This window comes from Monodon monoceros, unplaced genomic scaffold (genome assembly GCF_005190385.1).
Source record: "Monodon monoceros isolate NGI ecotype Baffin Bay Population unplaced genomic scaffold, NGI_Narwhal_1 Super_Scaffold_20, whole genome shotgun sequence".
Taxonomy (NCBI): domain Eukaryota; kingdom Metazoa; phylum Chordata; class Mammalia; order Artiodactyla; family Monodontidae; genus Monodon; species Monodon monoceros.
The window spans coordinates 47766017-47790328 of NW_021703777.1; the positions used below are offsets into that span (position 1 = coordinate 47766017).

Sequence of the window (24312 nt, forward strand, 5' to 3'; positions counted from 1 at the left end):
TAAAAGAGTACTGGAAATGCAGAGGCTCAGGCCCCACCCCAGAGCTATAGGATCAGAACTTGCAAGTTAACTAGACCTCAGGTGAGTCACACACACATTATAGTTTGAGAAGCAACAGCTTAGAGCAATGATTCTCTAGCTTGGCTGCACTTTGAGTTTTCTGCAGAGCTTTAAAACAACGCATGGCTGGATCCAACTCCCGGAACTTCTGATTTAATTGTTCTGGGTTACGGTTGGGGCATTGAGGTTTTTCAAAGTTCCCAAGCAATTATAATGTGCAGCCAAGCACTGATTCAGTGGGCTGACGGTGGCATTCCAGTTTGTTTGTTCTCCTCAGTGACACTAGGAAGTGTGTAAGTCTCTCAGTTTTAAACCTGAAGTGATGAGATCCTGTGACAAAAGAATGCTTTAGGATCAGATGTAGGACATTCAATAAGAAGTCATAGAATTCTGAGTGTAGACGTGCTTTACTTTATGTAATAGATCTTTCCTTATAACTTACATGTTCAATGAATCTTTATAAATAAGAATAATTTTTGTGCTCTTTACATCTATCATTCATTGTGCTAGACAATTCTTTTTTAATCATGCCATAAACTCTTACAAAGAAGGTATTATTGTCCCTCTTTCACAGATTTGGAAACTGAGGGCTCAGAGATGTTATTTTCCAAAGTCACGTAAGTTATTTTCCAAAGTCACACACCTGACCAACAGTGACGTCAGGATTTAAGGAGTGGTCTTTCTGTCTCCAAAGCTGAGGTTCTTTCCCTTGATCTAATTGCTTCCATATACTTAAGCACAAGTCATATTCCAAATTCATCAAGTTTGTCATTTCTGTAAATACATAAGATAAATCATTTTGAAAAACAAAGAGCTATTTGAAGGAATCACCCTAATTCATTTACTTTATACATTACGAGGTTTATATAGATTTTCCCAAAGGAATGTAGTCCAAGCTCCATCTTTAGCCCTCATTGGATGGGTTTTAAAACAAGTAACCAGGGTTACTTCACCTCCTTTCTTCTTGCTCTCCACTGTCCCACCTCACCACTAGCTTTAATTAAAATGAAATTAAAAAGTTGCAAGCCAAAAGAAAATTACTTTGCTATTGCCATATGCATATATTCAGCTATCCAGTTACTTGAGCTGATGGAAGTAAGCAAGGAATAATCAAAACTTTATTGCCCTGTATGGGTTTAGCAGGCCTTCTGTGGTGATTTTCCTAACAAGAAACTATGGAGACCCAGTAAGATGCTGCTGGTACCCTGTATTCAAACCATTTAAGAATGAAATTTACACTGCAAAGGAAATTCCTTATCACGAACACTTGGTGGGACTTTTTTTGGGAGAATTTATAGCACAATATGCCACAACACATCACTTCTTTAGTACCAGACTGCTGGTCTCTGGGTCAAAGAACTGAGTTTACTTAAAATAAATTAGTTAACTGATAAAAATGCCCTAAGAATGGGAAGAAAAACTTCCAAAACATCCTGGACAGCCTGTACATGCCCCAACAGATAAAACAATGCCTTAGAGAGTCCATCAAATGGCTACTTCACCTGAAAATATATTGTTCCCAATACTTAGAAATTGGCAAGCACTATGCTAAGTGCTGTATATGCATCATTTCACTGAAAACTCATAGCAGCTCTACAAAGAAGATTCTACTAATTTCATCTTACAAATGAAGGTGCAGAGGCAAGGAGAGGTTAAGCGATGTGCATAAAACCATACTGCTTGTAACTGTCGACCTAAGAATTGAACGACTGCAAGCTGTCTAGATCCCATGTCTTTAGCCCAATACTGCCACTTAGAGGTAAAATGGGATATCACTTCCAATAGGTCAAAGATTTAAAATGGAAAGTCCTGGACAGGCCTGACCAGCACCTATTCCCTCTGTTCCTCCTACGCAATAGATCTCTGATTTTCCTTTAAGGAAATATCTGTAGTAACCATGTAGTAATCACGCAGTAACCGCGATGTGAAAGTGGACTTATCCATTTCCACAGTTCCAGCTGACAGTCAATCAGCCTATTCTCAAACCCCTTGCAACTATGGTCAATGTACCTTAGTTCAATCTGCCTGAAGAACAGGAAATATCATTTGATATGTAAGAAGTGCCACTTTCTACCCTGGAAACGGACAACGAAGCCTGTCGCCCCTTCGTGACCATGCATCTCTGTGACTGTGGGGTGACGTCTGGCTGGGGATAAAGCCAGAATGAAGAAACAGAACCAAGCTCTTAACCAAAACGTGTCTGATGTGGGATCGTCCTTTGGTTTTCAGTTACAAGAGCCAATAAATCCACATTATTGTTTAAATCCCCTTGACTCAGGTTTTCTGCAACTGAAAGCTCTTCATTGATAAATAGACACCAACACTGTATACTTTGGTGTTTGAAATGACTTTAAATGAGGGATTTACTTTCTACATGCTATAGTTTTAATAAGGGCTTACTTGTGGACATCTTCCTGGGATAAAAGATATAGAATTATATCCAGACCCAAGCAGTAATCATATCATTTTTATACAGCTTATCTAGATTTTGTCATTTGAAATTCATGATAGGTTCATAAGACTAAAGGAGTTCACACCGAGTCAGTCATATTACTATTCACCAACTTGTGTAACTGTGTGAAATACAAGTTACGTCAAACTCAAGGAAAACAAACTTTTTTTCCTAGCGTTATGGGAGTTTTATTTGGAAGTGAACTTTTAACTATCAATACAAACGCCAAGATACTACAAAAAACATCCACAGGAAATTTTTTCATCTTTTTTTGAATTGTTCACAAATATTTCCTACATAATCCAACATACAACAGAGAAATGGTGCATCTTTTTCTTTCAATTTGCATACAATGGAAAAACAAGAATATATATATTTTTTACAAAGTTTAGCTAATAGACACTACCAAGCTGACAGTTTAAGTCTCTAGGTGAGAAATTATCTAATAAAAATAATCATAATTTATTTAGCATCAGTCTCTTCCATAACCAAGTATTATTCTGATTAATAAAACTTGCCACCATTAGGCTTCCGGTATATTCTTATACCAACTACTCCGACTGTTGTATTGCTCCCCACCTTGGTTCTTCACAATTACAAACAGAAGATCGTTGCAAAGTAGGGGCAAGCATTTGCAAAAACAGACAAAAATCACCAGCTTATTATAAGCATGAATGTATGGTGGAATTTCCTCCCAAGCAATGGACTTTCAAATCACTTAAATCACCAATGTGACTTCTTGAGTATCTTGAATGTGTCAAGATATTTTGCCTTGAATGTGTCAAGATATTTTGCCTAAGCCCAAGAAGAGATGCGTTTATTTATATCCAACAGAGGACTGAAAATTAAACTTAGTGTTTAGTTTGGGGACAGTTTGGGGGGAATTCAGCCATTTTAAAAATGACCGTCTCACAGATGAATGGATAAAGAAGATGTGGTAATATATACAATGGAATACTACTCAGCCATAAAAAGAAACGAAATTAAGTTATTTGTAGTGAGGTGGATGGACCTAGAGCCTGTCATACAGAGTGAAGTAAGTCAGAAAGAGAAAAACAAATACCGTATGCTAACACATATATATGGCATCTAAAAAAAATGGTTCTGAAGAACCTAGGGGCAGGACAGGAATAAAGACGCAGACGTAGGAAATGGGCTTGAAGACAAGGGGAGGGGGAAGAGTAAGCTGGGACGAGTTGAGAGAGTGGCATGGACATATATACACTACCAAATGTAAAATAGATAGCTAGTGGGAATCAGCCACATAGCACAGGGAGATCAGCTCGGTGCTTTGTGACCACCTAGAGGGGTGGGATAGGGAGGGTGGGAGGGAGGGAGATGCAAGAGGGGGGGGATATGGGGATATATGTATATGTATAGCTGACTCACTTTGTTATAAAGCAGAAATTAACACACCATTGTAAAGCAATTATACTCCAATAAAGATGTTAAAAAAAAAATGACCACCAAAAACAGGTTCACTAAATTTATTTTAAAACTCATAAAACGTTTCTTACAAAAGAGCATTACATTCTGCACACTGATCTGAATAGATGCCAGGGACATATAGACTATTGTTACTTTTCCTCCCTGTCCCACTCCCCCAAATGTTACAGTGGCCACAAAGCAAAGTGTTCACAATAATTACATGGGGGGATTTTTTTTTAAACCACCAACAATGAACAGAAATTAAAATTAACTCACTCTGCTGCTGTTTCAAAATTGCATTGTTTGTTTTTGCACACCCTCCCCCAACCCCCAACTCTATTTGTAAGGAACTAAGACAGTTCACCTGGTGAACTGCAAAGATTTCACTACACGTCAAACGCAGAGCACCTATGAAACAGAGGAATGTTGGCTTTTTAAACAGAAGCAGACTTAAAAAAAAAAAAGATGCAGGACTCCTTCAGTTCTTCACTAGTCTTAGAAAAACTTTCCAGAATACTGCTTCACACTATAAAAAAGAAAACAACATCTTGCATTAGAATCCTTCGGCATCTGCATACTTCTTCACACTGTCCTGCAGCCAATACTGTGCATTCTGTATCTGGTCCTGTGTTCCTGTACTGGTAATGATCCGATCTTCGGACCCTTCTAAAGGCTCATCAATTTTGATCGATGCTCCTGACTCATGACGGATTTGTTTAATCCGCTGACCACCTTTGCCAATAATAGATCCAGACAGATCTTTGGGAATAGTTACTTTTGTAGTAATAATAGGTCCACCAAGATCACCATATGAGCCACGACCCCCTGCATAGGGATAATCATGTCCAGAGCGACCCTGTGGTTCATAAGCCATCTGTCACTCTGATGAGCTCCATGTATCTACTGCAGAGTCCCAGGTTTCATCAGCACTGAAACCAACCATGCCATCATAATGGTCTCCAGGTCTCCCTCTTCTGTCATAGGCTATTAGCTCTCCTCCTGTAAGTGGTGGTGGTGGAGGAAGAAGAAGATTCCGAGCTCTGCCACCACCCCAGCCCCCTTGTCCAGGAGGAGGTCCTTGACGATGGCTCATATCATCATAATCCCTTCTGGATGGAGGCATGGGACGCCCACCCCGACCTGGAGGCATTCTCAAAACCACCTCTTGCCCGCATGGGAAATCCCACGGGACGTCCACGGCGGTCATCAAGCATTGTAAAACCACCATAATCATAGGTTTCATCGTAAAAATTGGGATCATACGGCTGAGCACGTCCTTTGATGGGGGACTCTGATATAAGATCAAGGATGATCTTTATGCACTCTACAACCTTAAAAGGTTTTCCTCCAGTAAGAACTACTCTGTCAGTGCATTGAGGACAACATTCCTGGAAAAGCTTGGTTGTTGTTTGAGTGTTCTCTTGAAACTCTTTGATTTTGGCACCTTTGACCCCAATAATTCCTCCAGCCAGACTCTGATGAATCAACAGTCTCAACTCGCAGTCAAAGTCGCGTCCTTTATAGTGTTGGTAATTTAAGCATTGCACAGCATCAGACTGGAGCGAGAGCTGGCTGACTGCAGTGGGTGATGGCAACTGCAGGCCCTCTTCCAAGGTAGGGATGATTTTCTTCAGAATTTCTCTAACTGTTTCAACATCAGCACTGATACTCAATACTTGCTCGGGGCCACTGCTGTCTGGGACTGAAACACGGGCATTGCAGTCTGTATGGAGAGCCTTAATATTCTTGCCTCCTTTTCCAACCACTGCCCCAGCATTCTTGCTCTGAAACAGAATGCGTAATTCAACCACCTCATCAGTGTTTCTAGATCTTTTAAAAGCTTGTTCCTCTTCCGTATCTTCAGCAGGGTGTTTACCAAGTTCGCCACTGGTTTCGGTGTTGGGAAAGGCTTCCTCTGGCCGTTCAGTTTCCATTTTCTTGTATTAAAGGGACACACCAATCAGTTATTAAATATATCCTTGCAGGGCAGAACTGAAGTGTTCTGGGTGGGACCAACTGACACCCTAGTGCTGCAGTAGCTTGTAGGCCGCAAATAAGTGGGAAGTAGGCAAGACGTCGAGGTTGATGCAGCAGAGAAACAGAGGATAATGACACCTGCCGAGGAAAACAAGCTTTATTTTCTGAGAATTTGGAGCAAATGTTATCAGTCATAGGTACCTTTTAGTCTAAGAACAGGAAATGATGTTGAGAAATAAAACATGACCGAAAGGAATGTTCCTCATTTTGTTCAAAACCATTTCCTCTATGAACTTTTCCTCTAGGAATTCAAAGAATTACATAGATGGAGCATTACTCAGTCTCTCCACTGACCTCACTTATTGACAGTTGGGAATTTTGGCTTCCCCATGTCAGTACCCTGACCCAGGTCTTTCCACTTATTTACCTGCAGGGAGTTGACTCAGAGGAAACCTCAGAGTTTCAAAATGCCTTACAGGCAAATGGCAAAACATGCACCAGCCAAACAGAAACTGGATTGTCATCTTTCCATAAACATTTCTATGTTTCTATGATAAGTAAATAAATAAATATCACATTTATTAAAATACTTGGAAAGGAGGAAGATTGCCAAGCATTTAACAAAATTATTGTTGACCTATTACATGTCTAAAGAAAAGAATACTGAAAAATCGAGGAAATCTGGAGAGAAAATACTGTGTAAATTAGAGATGTGAACCTGGAAAGCTAGATTAGGATACATCGAGGTTACCTGCAATGTTTTAGCCAAGTTAAGTTGAAATTACTAATAAGTGAAGTAAAGGAGGTGTCACACCCTCCCCTGGGACACCACCGTGTTCGAGCAAGCAGTGTGTGCTGCTCGTTGTGTGAGGGAGAAATCACACCTTGGGGAGGACGTATCTCATGAAAATGGCATTCATTCAGAAGAACTTATTTTTAAATTTGGACTTGCATTAGGTGATTTGGGGGGAGGGTTAGGAAACAGGGCTTCGGTCTGGACTGCATGTTGTCAGAAAGTGGGGCAATTCTATGGTTGGGTCTCTTATTAAATCTTACCTAGACAAAGGGATATCAAGACTGAGGCTGAAACTGTAACGAGTAAAGAAGCAGCAGGCATGCTGATCAGCCTGCACAGCCAGATGTTTGATCATTTTTGTGGCTTAGCCCCCATTCATGATTTACTCTGTGTTCAGCTGTGGTTATGAAGTGGCCTTGTTTGTGTCTTGATCCATCAGGGTCACAGAGCAGCTTGTCTGATGTCAGTGTTCTGTGAAATTGTTTATTTCAAAATAAGATCATGAAGATCTTGCTGGGAGTACCAGCCCAGCCCCTGGAGGCTGGGGACAGCTTTTCTCTTTCTCAAAACCATACGACATTTTCAGCATCAAATTATATAAAGCAATTCTTCCTAATAAACAAAGAAACAGGTCCAAAAAGACGGAGAAAGAGATTTGTAAAGTTATAGTGTGAGTGAGGAGAAAATTGTTTTATCAAGTTGACAGCCACTTTCATTAGACGAGCTGATAAAATTTCTCATCTTCATCATTCAAATTCAGATAAATTTTTTAAACTTTGTCAATGTGAAGTTTCAAAATTAGCTAAATAAATTTTCTTTATGTCAAGAAAAACTGGGCAGAATTTTTAAGAGTCCACAAATTCTGAGCTGGAAATATTTACAAAGCACGGGCTATACAGAAACATATTTTGATGTATGTCACAACAAACCTGCCTGACCCTTTTGAAAAGTGATTAGGCCATAGACGTCAGGAGGTATAAAAATATACATGTGTTTTGAGTTAGTAACACTGATCATAAGGCTTTATTCTTTGTAAATATTCTTTAAAAATAGAAAAATTACATGCTTAAGATGTTAGCATCAAATTACTAGTGGTAATTACAGTTGTTTTTCTTTTTAGAAAAAGGTGCTGTCAAAGGCAGTACTCTTTTTTTTTTAATTTATTTTATTTATTTATTTATTTTTGGCTGCGTTGGGTCTTTGTTGCTGCGCACGGGCTTTCTCTAGCTGCTGCGAGCGGGGGCTACTCTTCGTTGCGGTGTGCGGGCTTCTCATTGTGGTGGCTTCTCTTTTTGCAGAGCACGGGCTCTAGGCACGTGGGCTTCAGTAGCTGCAGCACGCAGGCTCAGTAGTTGTGCCTCTCGGGCTGTAGAAGCGCACGGGCTTAGTTACTCCATGGCATGTGTGATCTTCCCAGACCAGGGCTCAAACCCATGTCCCCTGCCTTGGCAGGCGGATTCTTAACCACTGCGCCACGAGGGAAGTCCCTAATTACAATTTAATAGCATCCTAATTTCAAACAATAGGAGAAACAATAAATTTGCATCGAAGTCTCCTAGATTATCTACTAAGGCATAATTTAACTGATCATTACTGGAGGTGCTATGGCCCGTCAAAGTTGTCCTGCTTTTGAGTCCAATGGGCCTTTTATCTCCACCTTATCAGTCATCGGATATGGGTGTAGGGCCCAGAAGGCTATGACCTTAGGTGAGGTCAGCTCACCTCGGCAGTTCACCTCAGCAACTGAGGCAATTTCTGAAGGGTCTGAGCTGAAGGTCATCTGCTCACAGTATTCCAGTAGTGTTACTGAGTCCAAGCTCATTCTGCTCGCCCCACGACAGGCCTATAAATCGGGAGGTGAGGTGTTGGGGCAAGGTATAGCGACTTTATTCGGAAAGCTGGGAGTCCGAGAAGATGGCAGACTAGAGTCCTAGAGAACCATCTTCCCAGGGTCTGGATGCTAGTTTCTTTTATAGAACAGAGAGCGGGTTGGTGAGGAGGTAAAGTAAAAAAAGGCCATAAGTTTTGCAAATGTCTCCTGGTTTCGCCAGACTCAGGGAGGGGATGTATTAATTTCTTCTTTCCTGCAGCCATTCACAGGTGAGCTGGGTCAGGATGTTCCTTGTGAGCTGAACAAAGGTATTTTAGTTTAACATTCAGGCAGAGGGGCAGGGTTCCCTGAGACAGGCCATGATGTACGTTTATAGCTATAGTCAACATCCTTTTAGTGAGTAACTTGTAACAAAAGCGACAGAAAGCAAAGAAACAGATCTAATATGGAATCAGATTTGTTCTTCCCTATTCCAGTAGCTAAAGTGATGAAGGAGAACCTAGGGCACAGCCCACATCCACTGCAGTCCACTCCTAGCACTGCCGGGATCCACTTCCTCACATACATAAAGGGAGCAGCTTTTCTAGGATTCTGGGGATCTCTCTTCCTAAGGGAAGCTTGGGTGAGGAAATGAAACGGGAAGAACTATGGTCCCAACCACTGTAACTGATATGGTCTCCCTCCTCCATTATCCATTGTAGATTTCCTTTCTCTTTAGCTGGCACCTCTGCTTGTCTCAGAGGCTCCCTGGTGACGTGATTTGGAAATTCGTCCTCAAAGAGCCTAAAGCCCTGATCACCATGATCTTCTCAAGGCAGGATTACTATACTGGTCTATTTGCCATCAAAACTGGGCAAGAGAGTGCCAAGTGGCACCTAAGTGGATCACCTGAGTTTGATCCACTGGTATGGGAGGCTACATAACATCATATTTAGTCAGAGCCCCATGTTCCACAGAGGAGGTGAAGGAGTCAGCCCATGACCATGAGCTCCGCTGGTACTTAACAGAGTGCCTGGCACTAAGGAAGCTCTTGTCATCCTCAGCAAATGTGTGAGGGAGGAAGAGGAGCCTACTATGCAGATGAAATTGCTTAGGGATATGTGTGTGTGTGTGTTTTGTTTGAGCTGAAGCATAGTAGGTGCTCAGTAAATATGAATTTAATGAACTGTAAATACACAGTTTTTACATTTTGCAAAAGACATCTTGCAAAATAAGTTATTTTTAACCATTAACGTTCTCCTTGCTATCCCCAAACAGCATAAGAGCAGCTAACCTCCAACCATGAAGGAAGATGACTCCATATTAAAGGATATAGATTTTTTTCTATTTCTATGATATTCAATTATATATTTTATTTCTATATTTCTATTGTGTTAATCCTTTATAGGGTTTCTAACCATCCTATATTGCCACTCCAGGCTCCTATCTTCAGGCTGGAGAAAAGGCTGATTACTATTCCTCCTTTATGTGTCACAAATGAAAAAAAAACACTGTGAAAACAATAGTAGTATAGACAGGATAATTAGTTACTTTATTACTAGCTCAGGTGACAGCTCAGGTAAGTCTCTTAATCTGTGACCTCTGTTATATAAAAAGCAGGCAGCTGGATCTCAGCTCCCTTCCATTCTAACAGATGTTTGTTGACGGTTTTTTCATTTAATGGGAAGTGCATCTGTAGCCTCCACAAAAAAAAAAAAAAAAAAAAGCGTCTCAGTCTCTGCCACTAGAGGACGCCACAGCCTAAGACCTGAGATGAGGTTGCCGCTAAGGCCACTGCACTGCAGCTGCAGTGAGATACCGCATTGTATTGCAATGCATTTTTTGCTGTATTGTAGCGTAATGTATTGCGTTGAATTGCATTAGATTAAGTTGTGTCATATGATATGGATTTATATGGTATTTAATTGAATTGCCTTAGAGAAACTGTTCTGTATTTGCTACTACATTTTTAAATTGATGCCTATAATTCGTGTCCATAATTGTCATTTTCTTAAATCACAGTGGCTAAATTGAAGTACAATAAAGCATAATTCATCTCAAGAAACCTTCACCAAACTCACTTAGAAAGAGGCAGAATGTTCTAGTTGGAAGGGCGTGGGTGATCCAGTCTATCTTGTGAACCATTGCCTCTTCACAGCCTAGAACACTGCTTGCACACAGTAGGCTCTTAAGAACATATTTCAATGAATTAGACACAGTTCTATTCCATGTATGCTATTATTGGGGTGAACTTGGGCAAATTATTTAATCCGGTATTTTTTAGAGTGGGTCCACTGATTAGCCATAGTTTGGATCATCTGGGTGTTTATTTAAATTGTCATTTCTTAAACTACCTTAGACCTAATACTTTAGCGCTCCTCTGAGTTGCTGGTGGTGGTCGTGGGAACTCTGCCTTTTTAATAAGCATCCCATGTGTAACTGAAGTTTCAGGACCACTGGCTTAATCTACTTCTGGTCTCAATTGCCCCCCCTCCCATGTTCACCTGAGGAATGAATCAATTGACTAACTCACTTCTTTGACGCAAATACGTCTATGGAGTCATCACCACTTGTAAGGGATGGAAAATGTCAGGCCTCACAGCTGCAGAAGCAGAGCACAGTCAGGGAAGAGTGAGACTTGGGCTTTCTCCTGCCCATTGCTTCCAGCACCTGCCTTGCTCAGCCACAAGCAGGAGCCCTGGATGCGAAGAAGAGGGAGCACAGGGTCCAGCAGGGATGGTGGAGGAGAGGTTTGTACACAGCCTTGAAAAAGAGAAGCAGCAAACAGCGGTCAATGCTCTACTGTATTCCAAAGGCTGATCCCTGACCAGCAGCAGAGCATCACTTGGGAACTTGTTAAAAAATGCAACTTCTTGGATTTCACCAAGGACTGACTAAATCAGAAACTCTGGGACGGGCACCCAGGAGTGTAAGTTCTAATAAGTCCTCAGGTGATTCTGATGCATACTAAGTTTTGCGAACCAGTGCTCTGTATGTATGCATTGCCCCCAGGGCCAGCCGAACCTGGGGCACCTGAGTCCCTACCTGATTCCCCAGCTGAACCCTGGGCCCCTGTTGACCCACATATGCAGTGGCCTCCATGCACAGTGGCCGCAAGGTCACGCTTTTCCTTCACGGATCAAGCAGTGTTTAGCAAGACGACCCTCTTGGAAAATCTCACAGACCCTTAAATAAGTACTAATATTGGCATATTAAGTCATCTGTTAATTTTATCAATCAACAAATAATTTTTAGTGTCTACTGTATTCCAGGCACAATTGTACCACTCAGATTAGAGTAGGGAACTGAAGAGATGAAAAGCTCTGTCTTCATGGAGTTTATAGTCGAGTGAAAGGAGATGAACAGTACATAATGGCAAAAGTGGAGAGCAGTAAGTGCTGTGGAGTCCTCACCGCTCATCACAGCACTATTCACAGTCGCCAAGACATGGAAGCAACCTAAGTGTCCATCAGCAGATGAATGGATAAAGAAGATGTGGCACATATATACAATGGAATATTACACAGTCATAAAAAGCATGAAATAATGCCATGTGCAGCAACATGGATGGACCTAGTGATTATCACACTAAGTGAGTCATACAGAGAAAGACAATTATCATATGATATCTCTTATATGTGGAATCTAAAATATGATACAAATGGATTTATTTACAGAACAGAAACAGACACACAGACACAGAAAACAAACCTACGGTTACCAAAAGGGAAAGTGGGGAGAGGGATAAGTGAGGAGTTTGGAATTAACAGATACATACTACTATATATAAAATAGATAAACAACAAGGACCTACTGTACAGCACAGGGAACTATATTCAATATCTTGTAATAACCCATGGAAAAGGATCTGAAAATATACATATACATATCTATATACATATATATTTGAATCACTTTGCTGTATACCTGAAACTAACATATAGTAAATCAACTATATCTCAATAAATAAATAAACTAACTTTAAAAAATAAGTTCTATGGAGGAACTAAAGCAGGGAAGGGGGATGGGTGGTGCCAGGGTCGGGGTAGGCATGTAGTTTTAAGTGGGGGATCTCTATGGAGGTGACAATTCAGCATAAACTCAAGATAAGCCATGTGCATGTCTTCTCTGGGAGAGATGTATGTCAGGTGGAGGACACAGCAATTGCAAGCACCCTGAGGATGATCCAGAGGCCAGCATGGCTAGAAAAAAGAGGGTTGGGTTGCACTGGTGTATACATTTGTCAAAGGTCATCGAACGGAACATTTAAGATTTGTGCATTTCATTATACCTAAAAAAAAGGAACAATTTTGGTTTATGTAGCTATATTGAACTCTAGCTAATAATGTTAATGATATGCACACAAAGGTGTCTGGGGGTAAACAAACTGATTTCTATAATTTATTTTAAATGGATCAAAACATAAGATGATGACATAAAATGGATAGATGGAAGGATAGATACATAGATATATAATTTCAAAAAACAAGTATAGGAAAGTGTTCATTGTTGAATCCATAGAGTGAGTATATAGTATTCACTGTAAAAGTCTTTCTACTTTTCTGTATATTTGAAATTTTTTATAATAAACTGATCAGTCCAGGTTTTCCTACCCCAGCACTGGTTCCCATGGAGATTTCTGCTTGTGGGTTTCTGTTCCAGCAAGTTGTGATTCTCTGTACATGCCTGTTGGTCTAATCAATTTGGGGGAAGTGGTTTGATCGTGACCTCACTTCTCTCACAGATCTAAGAAGAGATGTTGCATTTTCAGTCTGTTCAGCATTTTATTTGTTAGGACAGAGTGGTGACTTCCAAGCTCCTTACGTGCTAGATCAGAAGCCAGAAATCTCTATTTTATTCCTTAGATTTGTGACTGAGGCCATGAAGAGTAGGCCTGCTGGTGGCAGCTGAAGGACCACCTTCATAGGGGGACTCTATGAGGCTTTGGACATGAACAGTACAATTGGGGTCTGGTGCCAGTGTGGCCGAGAGCAGGAACGTCTCTTGTGTATCTGCTGACATATGCACCACTTTGGCCCTTCCCCAGTGACAGTGTTGGAAACCTCAGGATAAAATACTCAGGCTTGGGCATCTGACGCTTCACAAAGAAACCCAGCAGCAGTGGAAGTGGAGTGGCCTCAAATGGTTGTACATAGGGGTCAAGTTGAAGAAAATGGAGAACTGAGTTGTGATCCCTAGAGAAAGCCAGAAACCCTGAGGAGGGATATTGCCAGGGCCGAGTTCTCGCGCTGTGTCGGCATAGAACAAATGGTAGTGAAATATGAAGTTATACTTACCCCAAGTTGAGCCACATTTCACCCTCACGAGTGTTCACCTCTCCTTACAGAGGTTTCTGGGTTAAGACAAATGATTAGAGCAAAGAGCGTTAGGAACACAGCAACTCTCAGTGGCAGCAAAGAAAATGTGTTGAAGTCTGCAGTGTAACAATCCACACATAGGTCAGATAGCAACATGTGTAGAAAGGAAAACTGGTCATGTGTGTCCTGCAAGTGCAGCTTCAGTATCACTGAGCACCAGTGTCTGCAGCCTCAAGTTCTCCAGCTTTATAAAGAATGGCAAAGAAACCAGACTCAAAGTAAGAGATTGGCAGGAACAAGGGCACCCTCTGGCTATAACATTGCAATGGAAATGTGAGCCTCTGAGGTTCAGGTTCCAGGAAGCTGTACCAATAGGAGCCTGAAGTTAGGAAAGCCAACCTACTGCTTCTGATGACAGCTGACGTGGAGTTAGAGAGGTGCTGATGGGTTAGCTAATCCCTCTTTGTTCACTCAAAGCCTGGGGATACATCTTGAGTCCCAGCCTACAAGAGCTCAGCCTTCTGCAAGCAAAGGTGGCCATGGGACCTTGGTCTGGATGCAGGAAGCTAAGCTGTGTGCAAAATGATGCAACGGGTTCTCAACTCCCATTCCTGCTATCTAGCTCTTTATCTTTTCCCCAGGCTTTAATTATGCTGGGGTGGGTGTCAGGGGATGGGGCAGCCGGGAAGATTGATGTGGATTGATGGTCACACGTGAAATTTGGAGGAGGAAGAAGAGCTGCTCCCCAAATAACTCTCCCACTCTTCTTTCTCCCTCATGCACTGACTATTAAGAAACAACACTACGGGGCTTCCCTGGTGGCGCAGTGGTTGAGAGTCCGTCTGCCGATTCAGGCAACACGGGTTCGTGCCCCGGTCCAGGAAGATCCCACGTGCCGCGGAGCGGCTGGGCCCGTGAGCCATGGCCGCTGAGCCTGCGCGTCCGGAGCCTGTGCTCCGCAACGGGAGAGGCCACAACAGTGAGAGGCCCGCGTACCGCAAAAACAAAAACAAAAACAAAAAACAACACTAGTCCCTGGAAAGATGCTGTCGAAATTAAAACATTCTTCCGGGGGACTTCTCTGGCGCTCCAGTGGTTAAGCCTCCGCCCTTCCAATACAGGAGGTGCGGGTTTGATCCCTGGTTGGGGAACTAAGATCCTACATGCTGCGTGACGCCGCCAGAAAAACCCCAACTTCTTCCCTTTCTCTATTGCCCTTAATAGCTGCAGCATTTGAAAACTCATTAAATTCAAAGCCTTTTCAATTATATACAACACCCTAAGACGTTTATACACATCTTGATACCAAGATCATGAAAACCTTATGTGGGTGTGTTTATTCATATTTATATACGTACATAGGTGTGCATGTATGTTGGAAGGGGGGAGGGGCAAAACTGGCAACCTCTTCAGGCATTAAAATCATAGCTAACACTTACACATATGCTTACTCTGTGCCAGGAACTGTTCTAAAGCCTTTGCACATTCACTCTGCTTACTCATTTAATCCTCACAACACCCATATGAAGTAGATACTACTGTTTTCACCATTATCCCTATCCTACAGATAGGGAAAAAAGGACACACAGAAGTCAAGAGTGAAGACGGGATTTGGATCCATGTTATTCGTGCTACAGGCTCTGGGCTATAGGGGCTCTCATCCTGGGGTCCATTTAAAAGTCTGGATGGGTGAGTCTTCCTAATTCTACAACTCAATTCCACTCTTACTGCTAAAAGGGATTTCCTACAGTTGTTTCCTTGTTCAGAACTTTGCTTGCAGGAACATGTTGGGAGATTGGAACCTTTGCCTGTAGGATAGAAAATGACAGATTAGGGGAATGGAATGTCACATTTCCAGACATGTCTGGGGAAAAAAGATTTAGAACATCGAGCTTCTTTGACCTCTTCCCTCCTTCCTTTCAACCATGCCTTTTAGACATTCCTCTTCTCACTGACAGGCATCTTACATAGTCCAAGACCAAAAGAAAACACCCCACTTTCTCCCTAAACTACAGGTCTGCTGGGCAATGCAGGGACTGAGACACATTTGTCTGCCAGTAGCCCATCACAAAGGTCAAGCACAAATAAATGTTAAAGACAAGGTTGATTTGACTTACGTGATTCAAGAAATGTCTTCATCTCTGCAGCAATTATAATAATTGTAGCCACCATCTAACTAGTAGCCACTATTGGTTGGGCATTATCTTAGGCTCTCACTAATCCATAAGATAGCCCTCTACGGTATTAGCTCCAGTTTATAGACAAGGAAACTGAGGCTTCTGCATTCTCCTTGACTGTCTTCACTCCATCTCCCTTTGATTTTTCTGTCTTTTAATTTTCCCTGCTCCAGATCTTTCGCACATGTTGTTCCTTCTAAATATAATACTCTTCTCCCAACCTCCTTTAAATTATGATACAGTTTAGAACTTATCTAAGAGTGTAATTATACATTCATTAGTGTCATTTTAAAATAATGTCTGTCTCCCACTTGATACTCTGAAGTCCATGAGAGCAGGGATTAACAGGCGCCTTTGTTCACCATCATATCATCAGAAATTAGTGCAATACCAGGGACATGATAGGGGCTCAATAATAGAGGTTGCACTAATTAGTTTGCTCAAGTTGGCAGAGCTAAGAGTCAAACCTACTTCTGCCTGTGTGTGTTGCCTCCAACATATTCATAACATTTCACAAAAAGAAATCAACCTTAAATTAATAACCTAAAAAGAGGTGCCAAGTAAAAGGAGCTGGGCAAACAGTGGCACAACCACAGTTGCAAAACATAGGTCTCGGGCTGAATGACATTACAAGGTCTTCAACTTTTGAGTTCATGGAGACCCCCTGTCCTTTCTACCTGACTTCTCTCATAGTTACCTCTCCATCTGTCTATCTAGCAATCTGTGGCTTAGGTTCGCACCACTCTTCCTACTCTTTCCTTGTCCCAGATTAACTTCTGTTGCCTTCAGCCTAAGTTTGTCACTAGATATAGATATAGATATATACATACATATAGATACATATAGACATATATGTCTATGCTTTCGGAAAGTATTAAAATGGATGCTTGAGTCACATTGGAAAACAAAAAACTTCAAATTAAAGTTTTTTTCATTGGTCACAGTCTACTTTCATTTTTCATGTAGCTCCATCCTTCCGTTATAACTCAGAACTTCAGTCTTGGAAGCATCACTTTTGAGATCTTTGCCCTCTCCTGTTTACACCTCTGTAAATAGCAATAACAGCTCCTATTAATTGAGAAACTATTATGTGAAAGGCAAATGGTGCTTCACTTACCTCTCCTTATATAATATGACTGCATCTGAGGTCTCTATCAACGTTCTCATGTCACAGATGAGGAAACTAGGGCTCCAAGAGTTTAGCTGCCCAAGGCACAAACCCAGTATGAAGCAGGACCAGAATTAAAGTCACATCTGATCACAGTGCCTCTGTTCTTTCTGCCAAACTGGGAAATGGCCAGAACATTTAACTCAATTTAAAAGAAGTAATAAGGTGGAAGCGTGCACTCAGATCCTTAGGCACCACTTTCCCCTTCGCAAGTAGAGACTGGGTACAGAAACTCACCATCCTTTGCCTGATTTCATCAAACAAGCCTTCTGACAGGTCTCCAATCCTCTAGCTTTCTCCTGGCTTCAGTCTATCTTCTCCAGGATGACCCAGCCATGGAGCTGACAGGATCTTGGTGTTCCGGCCAGGTGTCAGGCCAGAGCTGCTAAGGTGGGAGAGCTGAGTTCAGGACACTGGTCCACCACAGACCTTCTGACCCCTCATAATACCAATCAGCAAAAGCTCTCCCAGAGATCTCCATCTCAAAGCTAAGACCCAGTTCCACTCAACGACCAGCAGGCTCCAGTGCTGAACACACCATGCCAAACAACTAGCAAGACAGGAACACAACCCCACCCCTTAGCAGAGAGGCTGCCTAAAATCATAATAAGTTCACAGACACACAACAATACACGGTCCTGCCCACCAGACAGGCAAGATACAGACTCATCCATTAGAACACAGGTACCAGTCCCCTCCACCAGGAAGCCTACACAACTCACTGAACAAACCTCAGCCCCTGGGGGCAGAAAAAAAACAATGAGAACCATGAACCTGCAACCTGTGAAAAGGAGGCCCCAAACACAGTAAGTTAAGCAAAATGAGAAGACACAGAAATACACAGCAGATGAAGGAGCAAGGTAAAAACCCACCAGACCAAACAAATGAATTGGAAATAAGCAGTCTACCTGAAAAAGAATTCACAGTAATGATAGTAAAGATGATCTAAAATCTTGGAAATACAGTGGAGAAAATGCAAGGAACGTTTAACAAGGACCTAGAAGAACTAAAGAGCAAACAAACAATGATGAACAACACAATAAATGAAATTTAAAATTCTCTAGAAGGAATCAATAGAAGAATAACTGAGGCAGAAGAACAGGTAAGTGACCTAGAAGATAAAATAGTGGAAATAACTACCGCAGAGCAGAATAAAGAAAAAAAGAATGAAAAGAATTGAGGACAGTCTAAGAGACTTCTGGGACAACATTGAAAACACCAACATTCAAATTATAGGGGTCCCAGAGAAGAAGAGAAAAAGAAAGGGACTGAGAAAATATTTGAAGAGATGATAGTTGAAAACTTCCTAAATATGGGAAAGGAAATAGTCAATCAAGTCCAGGAAGAGTAAAGAGTCCCATACAGGATAAATCCAAGGAGAAACACGCCAAGACACACATTAATCAAACTATCAAAAATTAAATACAAAGAAGAAATATTAAAAGCAGCAAGGGAAAAGCAACAAATATCATACAAGGGAATCCCATAAGGTTAACAGCTAATCTTTCAGCAGAAACTCTGCAAGCCAGAAGGGAGTGGCAGACATATTTAAAGAGATGAAAGGGAAAAAGCTACAACCAAGATTACTCTACCCAGCAAGGATCTCATTCAGATTTGACGGAGAAATTAAAACCTTTACAGGCAAGCAAAAGCTAAGAGCATTCAGCACCATCAAACGAGCTTTACAACAAATGCTAAAGGAACTTTTCTAGGCAGGAAACACAACAGAAGGAAAAGACCTACAATAATAAACCCAAAACAATTAAGAAAATGGTAATAGGAACCTACATATTGATAACTACCTTAAAGGTAAATGGATTAAATGCTCCAAACAAAAGATATAGACTGGCTGAATGGATCCAAAAACAAGACTCGTATATATGCTGTCTGCAAGAGACCCACTTCAGACCTAGGGATACATACAGACTGAAAGTGAGGGGATGGAATAAGATATTCCATGCAAATGGAAATCAAAAGAAAGCTGGAGTAGCAATTCTCATTCTCATCAGACAAACTCTCATCAGAAAAAAATGGACTTTAAAATAAAGACTACTACAAGAGACAAAGAAGGAGACTACATAATGATCAAGGGATTAATCCAAGAAGATATAACAATTGTAAATATTTATGCACACAATATAGGAGCGCCTCAATTCATAAGGCAAATGCTAACAGCCATAAAAGGGGAAATTGACAGTACACAATAATAGTAGGGGACTATAACACCCCACTTTTACCAATGGAAAGATCATCCAAAATGAAAATAAATAAGGAAAAACAAGCTTTAAATGACACATTAAACAAGATGAACTTAATTGATATTTATAGGACATTCCATCCAAAAACAACAGAATACACTTTCTTCTCAAGTGCTCATGGAACACACTCCAGGATAGATCATATCTTGGGTCACAAATCAAGCCTTGGTAAATTTAAGAAAATTCAGAATTGTATCAAGTATCTTTTCCAACCACAACACTCTGAGACTAGATATCAGTTACAGGGGGGAAAAACTGTAAAAAATACAAACACATGGAGGCTAAACAATACAGTACTAAATAACCAAGAGATCACTGAAGAAATCAAAGAAGAAATCAAAAAATACTAGAGACAAATGACAATGAAAACACAGTGACCCAAAACCAAATGGAAGCAGCAAAAGCAGTTCTAAGAGGGAAGTTTATAGCAATAGAGTCCTACATCAAGAAACAAGAAAAATCTCAAATAAACAACCTAACCTTACACCTAAAGCAATTAGAGAAAGAAGAAAAGAAAAACCCTCAAAGTTAGCAGAAGGAAAGAAGTCATAAAGATCAGATCAGAGATAAATGAAAAAGAAATGAAGGAAACAATAGCAAAGATCAATAAAACTAAAAGCTGACCTGGAAGAAATGGACAAATTCTTAGAAATGCACAACCTGCCAAGACTGAATCAGGATGAAATAGAAAATATGAACAGACCAATCACAAGTACTGAAATTGAGACTGAGATTCAAAATCTTCCAACAAACAAAAGCCCAGGACCAGATGGCTTCACAGGCGAATTCTATCAAACATTTAGAAAAGAGCTAACACCTATCTTTCTCAAACTCTTCCAAAATGTAGCAGAGGGAGGAACACTCCCAAACTCATTCTACAAGGCCACCATCACCCTGATACCAAAACCAGACAAAGATGTCACAAAGCAAGAAAACTACAGGCCAATATCACTGATGAACATAGATGCAAAAATCCTCAACAAAATACTAGCAAACAAAATCCAACAGCACATTAAAAAGATCATACACCATGATCAAGTGGGGTTTATTCCAGGAATGCAAGGATACTTCAATATACACAAATCAATGAACGTGATACACCATATTAACAAATTCAAGGAGAAAAACCATATGGTCATCTCAATAGATGCAGAGAAAGCTTTCGACAAAATTCAACACCGATTTATGATAAAAACTCTCCAGAAAGTAGGCATAGAGGGAACTTTCCTCAACATAATAAAGGGCATATATGACAGACTCAAGCCAACATCGTCCTCAATGGTGAAAAACTGAAAGCATTTCCACTAAGATCAGGAACAAGACAAGGTTGCCCACTCTCACCACTCTTATTCAACATAGTTTTGGAAGTTTTAACTACAGCAATCAGAGAAGAAAAGGAAATAAAAGGAAGCCAAATCGGAAAAGAAGAAGTAAAGCTGTCACTATTTGCGGATGACATGATACTATACATAGAGAATCCTAAAGATGCTACCAGAAAACTACTAGAGCTAATCAATGAATTTGGTAAAGTAGCAGGATACAAAATTAATGCACAGAAATCTCTGGCATTCCAATACACTAATGATGAAAAATCTGAAAGTGAAATCAAGAAAACACTCCCATCTACCACTGCAACAAAAAGAATAAAATATCTAGGAATAAACCTACCTAAGGAGACAAAAGACCTGTATGCAGAAAATTATAAGACACTGATGAAAGAAATTAAATATGATACAAATTGATGGAGAGATATACCATGTTCTTGGATTGGAAGAATCAACATTGTGAAAATGACTCTACTACCCAAAGCAATCTACAGATTCAATGCAATCCCTATCAAACTATCACTGACATTTTTCACAGAACTAGAACAAAAAATTTCACAGTTTGTATGGAAACACAAAAGACCCCGAATAGTCAAAGCAATCTTGAGAATGAAAAACGGAGCTGGATGAATCAGGCTTCCTGACTTCAGACTATACTACAAAGCTACAGTAATCAAGACAGCATGGTACTGGCACAAAAACAGAAATATAGATCAATGGAACAGGATAGAAAGTCCAGAGATAAACCCACGCACATATGGTCACCTTATCTTTGATAAAGGAGGCAGGAATGTACAGTGGAGAAAGGACAGCCTCTTCAATAAGTGGTGCTGGGAAAACTGGACAGGTACATGTAAAAGTATGAAATTAGAACACTCCCTAACACCATACACAAAAATAAGCTCAAAATGGATTAAAGACCTAAATGGAAGGCCAGAAACGATCAAACTCTTAGAGGAAAACATAGGCAGAGCACTCTATGACATAAATCACAGCAAGATCCTTTTTGAGCCACCTCCTAGAGAAATGGAAATAAAAACAAAAAATAAACAAATGGAACCTAAGGAAACTTCAAAACTTTTGCACAGCAAAGGAAACCATAAAGAAGACCAAAAGACAACCCTCAGAATGGGAGAAAATATTTGCAAATGAAGCAACTGACAGAGGATTAATCTCCAAAGTTTACAAGCAACACATGCAGCTCAATAACAAAAAAACAAACAACCCAATCCAAAAATGGGCAGAAGACCTAAATAGACATTTCTCCAAAGAAGATATACAGACTGCCAACAAGCACATGAAAGAATGCTCAATATTATTAATCATTAGAGAAATGCAAATCAAAACTACAATGAGATATCATCTCACACCAGTCAGAATGGCCATCATCAAAAAATCTTGAAACAATAAATGCTGGAGAGGGTGTGGAGAAAAGGGAACACTCTTGTACCGCTGGTGGGAATGTGAATTGGTACAGCCACTATGGAGAACAGTATGGAGGTTCCTTAAAAAACTAAAAATAGAACTACCATATGACCCAGCAATCGCACTACTGGGCATATACCCTGAGAAAACCATAATTCAAAAGGAGTCATGTACCAAAATGTTCATTGCAGCTCTATTTACAATAGCCAGGAGACGGAAACCACCTAAGTGTCCATCATCGGATGAATGGATAAAGAAGATGTGGCACATATATACAATGGAATATTACTCAGCCATAAAAAGAAACGAAATTGAGCTATTTGTAATGAGGTGGATGGACTTACAGTCTGTCATACAGAGTGAAGTAAGTCAGAAAGAGAAAGACAAATACTATATGCTAACACATATATATGGAATTTAAGAAAAAAAAATGTCATGAAGAACCTAGGGGTAAGACAGGAATAAAGACACAGACCTACTAGAGAATGGACTTGAAGATATGGGGATGGGGGAGGGTAAGCTGTGACAAGGTGAGAGAGTGGCATGGACATATATACACTACCAAACGTAAAATAGGTAGCTAGTGGGAAGCAGCCGCATAGCACAGGGAGATCAGCTTGGTGCTTTGTGACCACCTAGAAGGGTGGGATAGGGAGGGTGGGAAGGAGGGAGACACAAGAGGGAAGAGATATGGGGATATATGTATATGTATAACTGATTCACTTTGTTATAAGGCAGAAACTAACACACCATTGTAAAACAATTATCCTACAATAAAGATTTAAAAAAAAAAACAAGAAACTAAAAGCTGGTTCTTTGAGAAGATAAACAAAATTGATAAACCATTAGCCAGACTCACTAAGAAATAAAGGGAGAAGACTCAAATCAACAGAATTAGAAATGAAAAAGGAGAAGTAACAAATGACACTGCAGAAATACAAAGGATCATGAGAGATTACTACAAGCAACTATATGCCAATAAAATGGACAACCTGGAGGAAATGGACAAATTCTTAGAAAAGCACCACCTTCCAAGACTGAACCAGGAAGCAATAGAAAATATAAACAGACCAATCACAAGCACTGAAGTTGAAACTGTGATTCAAAATCTTCCAACAAACAAAAGCCTAGACCAGATAGCTTCACAGGCGAATTCTATCAAACATTTAGAGAAGAGCTAACACCTATCCTTCTCAAATTCTTCCAAAGTATAGCAAAGGGAGGAACACTCTCAAACTCATTCTACGAGGCCACCCCCTGATACCACAACCAGTGGTTAAATATGAGTTGCAATGTGGAATCTGAAATCATGTCAATGAAGTTTTTATACTCTGATATAATAAAATCATCTGGTCTGTTTTAAACTTTGGATGGATCTTTTACCCGTGCAAGATTCTGTGACATTGTGTATTGGTCATTTGGAAAATATTGGCTTAATGACTTATGCAGATCTTCCAAATGTTAAGACATTTCACTATATAATATCAAAAAATCACATTGTCTATATCATCATTGGTCTTATCAGAAAAGTGCTGAAGAATTGGGAAAACTCTTCCCAAGAATCACAAAAAATATACCCCAGAAAAATCACAAAAACATATTCAATGTCATTAATCATTAGGGTAATACAAATTAAAACCACAATGAGATACCACTATATACCTAATAGAATGGCTAAAATTAAACAGACTAGCCATACCCAGTGTTGATGAATATGTGAAACAGTTAGGATTCACATGTGGACAGAATGGGGAGCAGGATTACAAAGGAACGTAAGGATACTTCTGAGGGTGATAGACATGGTCATTATCTTGAATGTGATGATGATTCCATGGTGGTATACATATGTCAAAACTTACTAAATTGTATGTTTTAACTATGTGCAGATTATTATATATCAACTATACTCAGTAAAACTCAATACATGACAAAAAATCCAATTGTCCAAACTGAAAGTTAAAGAAGTGTACTCAGAATATTCCCTTCTCTTAACTTTCACATTGCATATTGACAAGTAATATAAATTTCACCTATGAAATCTAGTTATGATATTATCTCCATTTTTATTGTCATCAATGAAAGAGGATTGGTGGGAAGTGTCTGATGCCTGGTAGAAGC

At 40.3% G+C, this 24312-nt stretch overlaps 1 protein-coding gene across 1 annotated transcript; it reads right to left on the reverse strand.

Moving 5' to 3' along the window:
- Positions 1-4435: 4435 nt before the first annotated feature.
- Positions 4436-5874, reverse strand: LOC114903121 (heterogeneous nuclear ribonucleoprotein K-like). The gene is given in 3 exon segments (XM_029235928.1): positions 4436-4466; positions 4519-5094; positions 5096-5874. Coding segments are annotated over 3 exon segments (1386 nt in total).
- Positions 5875-24312: the final 18438 nt, after the last annotated feature.